Source organism: Notothenia coriiceps, unplaced genomic scaffold (assembly GCF_000735185.1).
Source record: "Notothenia coriiceps isolate Sejong01 unplaced genomic scaffold, NC01 NC01_scaffold00037246, whole genome shotgun sequence".
Taxonomy (NCBI): Eukaryota; Metazoa; Chordata; class Actinopteri; order Perciformes; family Nototheniidae; genus Notothenia; species Notothenia coriiceps.
In genome coordinates this window covers 15904541-15913122 of record NW_011369947.1, presented here as the reverse complement: position 1 = coordinate 15913122, position 8582 = coordinate 15904541, and the positions used below count along the sequence as shown (strand labels likewise).

Below are 8582 nucleotides of genomic sequence, written 5' to 3'. Positions count from 1 at the left end.
GGGGGGGCAGATTGGTCCGCTCTTTAACCTCTTCTACCAAATTTGATTGGATATGTCCTTTGTGGTTTGACAAAGACTCTCATGGTTGCAGACAAGGGAAGACAGTTGTATCTCTTAATTCACTATGACTTCACAAAGGGGAGGATCAAGATGCATTCTCTGGTTGCACAAAAAAGTGAAGCGAGGGGTAATTCAATTGAATACCAGACTATAAAGTGCTGTTGTCAGCAGGGAACAGTATATGCGGCATCAGAGGACTAATAAATATAAAAAGCAGATCAGCCATGTGGTGCCAGGGAAATAAAATGGTGTCAATATGCCGTGCATTCTTTTGACATATATTGTAAACTAAGGAAATAAATGTTTGAGGGAGGCGGCACTGATACTATTTCAGTAACCCAAACATCACATCCATCTCCCTGACTGCTGCACTGCTCATTCACATTAATGCAGTAAATAGAAGCCTCAAAGAAAATCTATACATAGAATACACAAAACAATGAAGGTTAGGTTTCTTTGTGGGATTTGTGTTAAAAATAGACCTTTTTAATATTGTGACTAGGTAAATAAATGTACTATTAATCACAAATAATAAAGCTTTATTATGCCATGTTGTTTGAATAAAGAGAGCTTCAAAAGGTCACTGATAAATATACAAGGCAAAAACTGTTGGATTAACAAAATGGCTAAGCTAATGACTGCTGGTACACACTTTGCATTACCTGACAGCTATGAGAGTGCTTATTCTTCTCCTATAACTATCAGAAAAAAAAGTCAATAAGCATATTCCTAAAATTGAGCTTTTTTGAAAGGCACTCTAGAGCATACAAAATATTAGTTGGAAATGGAAAACAAGCAATGAAGTATATTGTTAGCTCCATATGCTAATGAGCTTATCCACCAAAACAACTATAAACATCCTGCAGTAAGTAACAACCATTGCTTTAATGTCATGTTGTACATTTTTTACTTAAAATACAAACATTTTTAATATGAGGTATGCCTACTCAGGCTTTCACTCTTATTATAGGGGTGGTACGAAACCTCCCCATCCTTTTAGTCAGTATTTATAAAAACCTAATCTCTCATGAGATGGCTTAGAAAGGCATTTCACAAAATCTTAACTCAATGTTCACTTGCTTCAAAGTGCTTTTAGGGAGCTTCTTTTTTGAATATATAAAAAAGTAGATTTGAATTTAAATGGAAATATTCTTTTAGTTAAGGTCTGATTTAAAAATGATCCTGTTACATTTTTAACTCCTTTTAGATCTGTTCAGTCGTACAGTATGATTTATGCATCGATGTGAAACATGATTTTGGGCAATTTCTATTTCAGTTTATTTCAACAGTTTTTCTCTGTAATGCTTAAATTAACCAGCATTAGACGAAACCCCATCGTTTTTAAACCTTATATCGACTGAGGCTGCATTTAAAACTATTTTTTTTGTGTCAGTATTTTTTGCGACATATCTGAATACTGACTATATTCAATAAGGAAGTTAATGTAAGTATAATGGAAACACAATGTCTATATCCATGCAAATACATTTATTTAAAAAAGCCCATAAAGAAGTCACTGTGACTGCAATTCTCCCTTTTGAATACATTCACAGATGATCTTGTACCTAATGATGCTTTTGAATCAGTCAGTCTGACAAAGAAGAAATCAGTTCCCTGTAGATTTAGAAGTGCATTGTTCCACACACGATGTCCTGGTTTCCTGTAGTGTCTTCCCCCACTAGCAATGCCTCACCTTACCACGAGAGAGCTACACCTTCCCATGAGAATGATTACCTGCACTTAGCATTCCCTGTGTGAAGTCATAGCAACAAAAACCCTCTTTCCTTGCTTGAGGCTTCTACTTGTTGTTAATTGCTTTTAAATAATGACACTTGTGAATGGAAATGTTTATTCAATTGCAAGTAAATCTTGATCTTAATCTCAAAAAGGGGCAAAGTCACAACTGCAGTTTCTTAATCAGAGACAACAAGTCAGCACAGATTAGCTTTTGCATAACAAACACAATGTTGTTATGCCTCAGACCATGCATCTTGGAAATATTGAGACGAAATATGTTCTAGAAAATCAAGAACATTTGGAATAAGTCAACTTGTAAATCAAAGACACTTTCTAAAATTATTTTATGTGGGGAAACCAATTTTACACAAAATGATCAGACATATGTTTGTTGTGAGCAACAGCCTACTGAGACCCCCAGGAAGGCATTTGAAGTACACAAAGTGTTTGCTTCTGCACCTCCTCATATTTTGCCTCCTTTGTCTTGGCGATGACACCTTCCTCCCACAGACAAGCTGGTAGATTTTTTTTTTTGGATCTCCTCAAAGACGTCCATTTGCATTTTAAACATGTCAAAGAAATGGCTTCCATCTCAGCTTCTGTCACTGTGTTTGGCAGACAAGCGGAGGATGTCTGTTTATGTGACACAGACAACATATTCCTCGCTGCTGCAGCCCAAATGGGTGTCGCCCAAAGCCAGAGTCAGTCTGTCCATTTTAAACTCTTAGAAGGTATATGTAGAGGATTATTAACAAAATCCTTTTTTCACAATACTTAGTTTAAAAAACATGTAGAAACAGTTTTGCGTTCTCATTTTATTTTACACATTTTATTCGGTATTTAATTTGCCATTTTCGGATCTCTAAAAATATATGATTTGCAAAACTGTACTTTTAGTATAATGTAACCCCACATAAATAAAAAATTACAAAAAAAACGTTTGCAAAAAGTGCCTCATATATACATGTATCATAATGACGATAAACCTGCAACAGAACTCAAACATGAACTATAAGTGTATTTCAATATCCCAATTCAAACCTCTTTATTCAGGCAACTATAACAAAGAAAAAAACAATATTTTTCTTCGTGTAATTGTGATTGAATTACACATTTTACTGTGCTTTAAAATGAACATTGAGATCACAGTTGAGGGACACCATTTTTTTTTTGTGATCATGATATGTACTAACATTTTCTTTATCTATCAAGCATTGTGTGACACATTTTAACATAACTCCCACATTCCTGTGCAGGGACTTGTGTTTAATTGCAGTAACCTCCACATATGAGTCACACTAGAGCTCAGGCTTTGACAGAGAGCCCTGGTGAGCATGATACAAATTATAATAGGGAATTCTCCGCAGTTTAGCTGGAATAATACAGACTACTAACTAGTTTATTTTGATTTGATTCCATCTTTTCCCTCCTGGCATCCTGAAGCTACAGTTGCAGATCTCTGCCTGCACGGGTAATTTGTCGGCGCTGCTATGCATTTTTATAAGAGTGCTGCCATGCTCCCTTAATGAATTGCTCAATGTGTTTGCTATCCTTACGGGCAAAGATCCACTACCGAGCCTCCTTGATTTGCCTTATTACTTTGAGGTTAAGCATTTTATTACTCGGGACTCTTTCCCCCCACAGTTGACTTCATTATGTCATGTCTGGGCCTTCATTAGTTTACTCAAGTCCTTTAAGCGACACCAGACAAGTGAAGATCTATTTGTAGAATTAAATCTGCAGTGGTAGCAGGTCTAGTGATAAAGATTGAACCTGCGTGCTAAAAGAAGCAGTCACTTCCTGTTTTGACTGGTTTCAAAATGTTACATTGATGTGACATTTATTTGGTAGGCTACTTGTTGGACAATGAGGCATATGGATTTTCTACAGCGAGCAAGTCGTACAGCGCTGAAATATCACACCAGAGCGCTCTACCGTGGCTGACAGCTGGCATTTGTCAAACATGTTCCTCAACTTACCCTTTGCGTCCCAACCCTTAGAAAGCTCTTGAATAGGGCCAGTGACTGCCTTATGGGAAAAGAAATGCAGCAATGTTTTCCGTCCTTACCTGACAATCTCTGACAAGTGCCTGGCACCTACTCTTCCCATTTTAAACAGCAGGTAGGTGACAACAGCCTTCCTTTGTCATGTAAGTCTGAGCTCTGCTGTTGTTCTTGACAGGTAAATGTCTTATGAAACAGTCAGGGAATGGAAATCATGGAGCTTGTCAGTTAAAGAGGCAGAGAAAAGGGAGCAAGCGGAAAAGTGAGGTGGTGTGACGGTATTGTTTCTGACAGGGAAGAGGATGTGTGTGCCGCAGTACCTTGTTGCATTAAGGAGCCGACTCCAAACCAGAAGCTGTTGAAGAGGGTGAAGTTGTTCTCCACCACATCTGATCCTGGGTTGCAGGGATGGGCGTCGTACCACTCGTACGGGCTAAACCTGGGAACGAGACAGGAAGTTGGAAAGCAGTTTCTGGGTTATACGTTCTGAAAGAAATGCAAGAATAACATCTTATGTATGCTTCTGGAGCACCATTCCTTCCTCAAGAAAAACCTCAAAAACAGAATCATATTAGCATGACAGCTATTTTGAGAGTTACTGCTATTTTACCGTTCCATCTGTGGTTTCAAGTAACAACACTGAGGTATTGAGGAGTTCAGTAGAGCAGCAGCTCTAGCAAAAATAGGTTGTGAAACTAATTTGTTACTCTTACCAGCTGAGTATATAACCTTGAGAAACTTTAGAAAGTTGTTCCGGCAAAACATCACAACAACAGTTTCTTATTGCATGTAAATACAAAGCAACACAAGCATTCATGGAGAGATTGTGGCAACCTAATAAACTACAACACTCATTATCATAGATATAATATCTGGCTCTTTAGCTGGTACATACTCCACTATGTTCACCAGACATACCTCATTCACACCAACGCAACTCCGGTTCAAGCTCCGTGCTAGAGCTTTTCAGGTTCAGAACCGGTCCTTCGGTTTAGCTCCGGCTCTTTTCACACCGCCCAGAGTCCGACTGGTGCTGCGTCATTGCGTCATCGTTTGCGTCATGACGTAACCGTTTGCGTGCCTGCTTCATAAAGCCAAGCCGCGCGGAAACCCCTCACAGCTGACACCGACAACAACAACAATGGCCGATTGTGCTCCAGCTTCCTCTGTACCTCTTCGGAAGACCAGATTCCCAGTAGTTAGCTGGTCTCTTCAGTGGACCACTGCTGCTTGTTAAGTTTCTCCATCGTTGTGTACAAACTGGATAAAACGCCGGCTTTTTGTTGTTGTTCAGGAGTTGATCCCGCCCCTGCCCCTGCCCCTGCCCCCGCCTCGACGTAAGCGTGACGTATGTGGTGCTTTTGCTCTGGCCGGACAATTTTTTGGTGCTCGAAATGAACCGGATTCCGGAGCTAAGAGGCTGCTCCGCTGCGGTGTGAAGAGGAAAACCCGGTGCTTTTCAAGCTCCAGCTCCGAACCGGCCCTTAAACACCGTTGGTGTGAATGAGGTATCTGTGATTCTCAAGCCAGACACTTGGCATCTCATCTTCGGTGCAAGTTCATCAATGTTTGGGGTCAGGCTCTGAGCTGAGGAAATCCTCAAGTGGAGTGAAGGTGTGCCGTGCAATGATTGCCGGCGCGGCCAGAGATCTGAAGTAGTAATTAGGTGCTCGCCGGGGCGAAATTAAATCCACAAAGGGCCTGTTATTGTTGGTCCGGCGCCTTGAGTTTGTGGCGTGGACACAGCGGTTTAGACGGGTATCTCCCACACGTAAGGCCGAAACGAAAACTTGCGGCTTCGAGCCCGAATCTGATAAACGGCTCGCCAAAGTGGGTAAATCTGGAGACGAAACGCGTTGCGGCCCCGTGTATATGTCCATGGCCTATACGATAATTTATTGAAACGATGACGCCATAGCCCGCCTTCTCCCACCTCTCGCTGGCTCACCCCGCGTCACCCACGTCATTGCTGATGCGTTTCCACCAACAACAACAACAATGGGCGGATCACAGGTTGCGTTTGTGCTCCAGACCGCTACTGACCTTGATACAGATGTTAGCTGGGCAACATCGTAGCCTCTACCACAACCATCAGCCAAGCAAGTGGAAATGGAGACTACCCATGAACTACATGTTGAAATCAAACCGGCGGAGGAATAACCAGAAGGGCAACCAGGCCAACATGGGCAAACCATGCTCTGGGGGGTTCTTCTTCGTTGCTTTGGGGTTGTATTTTGTGGCTGAAGTACAGCGCACTTACAGGGCCGCATATGTAACTACAAGCCGTCTCTGTTCGCATTTTCGTCGTGGACGGACCGTTTCTTGAGCACGTGTTTGTGTGGATGTGAAGGAGACTTTTGAAATCGACCTTTCGGTTCTCTAAAATCTTTTACTCGCTCTCACTATTCGTCTCGCGGTTTGTGTGACTCGCGCTGGTTCTCAGTTATTGCCCACACAAACACAACTTCGTTGCTACACAACGTGCCACCACACAAACAATCTCGACAGACAGAGCTCAAAGAACACTTGTTTTGCTATGTCTCTTCACCTACCAACACCATGATACAAACACATGTGTACGCTGTGTGGATCACATAATGTCACCTTGTTAATAACCCATATTTCATATTTAATCTACCATTGATGCGTAAGCCTTTAATATACAGCTCTCAAGATATTACAATCGACGGGGCAGTATAACTGTTCGTCTGTAGCCTAGCACAACATAATAACCAACCCTCCCGCTACCTCATTGTGGCACCAGCAGCTGTCCTTTACAATACCAGTCTGTGATGATTGTAAGTGTTGAGTCTTGTTTATCTCGAATGTAAGGAACCTCCCGCGGTAACCCTTAAAACAATATGTCTCTGCGCCTTTCTCCAAAGTCATATATAAGGGCTTGGAAGTTCTGGAACCTTACGAACTGTAAGCAGACGTGGGTTGGTATTATGGTAGTTACAGCCCTGTCCCTCCTCATCCGTGTCCTCTGCACACCTATGGTAAGTTACGCATCACGATGGCATGTGTTATAGACAGGTGACGCCCTGAGAAGGAGGAATTAAGGTAAGATTGGCACTGCGAATCATTCTAGATACAAACAGGAATGTAATGGGTTCACGTGTCTACTAGTGTGTAGCGCGCGTAAAACATCCTACAGTCGTCGATGTGTCGGAGTGTAGCTACTTACCTGGCTACTGGCACGAAAGCGGCATGTGTAAGATGTAGTTTTAGGTCTCTCACGCGCTGTTCATGCTAAGATGAGACATATTCGTGTCCTATGATGGTTGTTCTCTACAAACATACGCGCACCGAACTGTACTCATACCAAATAAGGTGAACTAATATAGGCTCTGAGTATAAAGGATTCCAATTCAAGGATATACAATGAGACGATCAAACGCTTAACAGCAAGAAGAGGATTCCTAATGTGTGGCTCTGGGATAAATATTCCTGTCCTCTTCTCTAAACCTCCTCCAATCACCTCCAGTCATATCCATTGGCGGACAGTGTGTTAGGCTAGCGCTATACTAGAAATAGAAAACCGGCCTGAAGGGGACAGATGTAGATGATGTTACAGCTTCTGCAGCCACTTTCATCATTCTGGACAAGGCTACCTAGAATAACAGCTGTCGTGATGGCCTACGAGATGTTTTAACGGGAAATGCTGCCGATATGGATCAGACTTTTATTTAATTGCTATTGTGACAAATGGTTATTAAAGATGAATGTAACAGCGATGTGTATCGCAAAAATAAAAATTGGCCAAACAGTTTGGATAGAGCCGGATAGGGTTTGATAGTTGATGTTGTTTTGAATATCGGTTAATCTGTTTCTCTCTCTCTCTTTTGTCGATATCCGTCATCTTTCTGCATCTGATTTGTATTTTGTTTGTCACGCCTGGCGCGCACATCTTCCCCTCATTAAAGAGCTTTGAAAATGCATATGTGTGAGGACTGAATTCCCATCATGCAGCCAGTCCTTTATTGCAGTCATTTGTTATACCCTGACGTCTCTTCCAAAAGAAAGAAATCAATTCTGCTTATATTTAATATACCACATTTATCTTTTATTGATTATAATATGGACCTACTCTCTGTACAAAACATCCCCCGTCTTGGTTGCAATATACCCTTCTATTCTCAAATTCCAAATTTTCTAATGCAAAAAATTATCCCAAGTGAAGACTTGTTGGATCTGATTAATATCTTTCGTAAGGCCGGTTATGCTTTACAACTTGATGATTGTTAGTGCTTGTTGGGATTTTCTCCGATCGAAATCTTGGGGAACCCCCGCTCCCCCGCTTACGACGACCTTTCCTAATTCCAAATCTTTAAGCGAAAATGACCACTCCCAACATTTCCTATATCCACTGAACTTAGAATAGTGAATACCCTATCCTAGTATAAAATTCAAAATATTAAAATGACCTACACTATTATAATGAATGCAGGTCATACGCTTAGCAGGGAAATAGAGCATGTGTATTTACTATGTTTGGTCTAATTTTAAGGCTTTATAAGGAATTCAGAAAGGTCTAACGAATCGCAACGACATGCTGTCTCAATGCTGTCAGTGCTTCGCTAAGCCGTCCGAGCCGCAGTGCTCCAAACAGGGCAAGGGCTATGGCCAGTGCTTTAGTGAGCAAAAACACATTGCAAAAACAAGTTAGAATGAGGTAAAATGAGCTGTGTGGGGAGAGACAGCCCCAACTGACAAAACGGTCCGCTGCGAGGTTTGGTGGAGTATCTGTTGTGTTCTTCAATTTTGTGTAAATTGAGAGGC

General features: G+C 41.4%; 1 protein-coding gene across 1 annotated transcript in view; it reads right to left on the bottom strand.

Annotated features, from left to right (window-relative positions):
* Nucleotides 1–8582, bottom strand: part of LOC104966471 (glutamate receptor ionotropic, kainate 2-like) — a 61842-nt gene that overhangs the window by 9007 nt on the left and 44253 nt on the right. The window contains exon 4 of the mRNA XM_010795658.1: nucleotides 4143–4239. Within this exon, the coding sequence (XP_010793960.1) occupies nucleotides 4143–4239 (97 nt within the window). The remainder of the gene's footprint in view (nucleotides 1–4142; nucleotides 4240–8582) is intronic.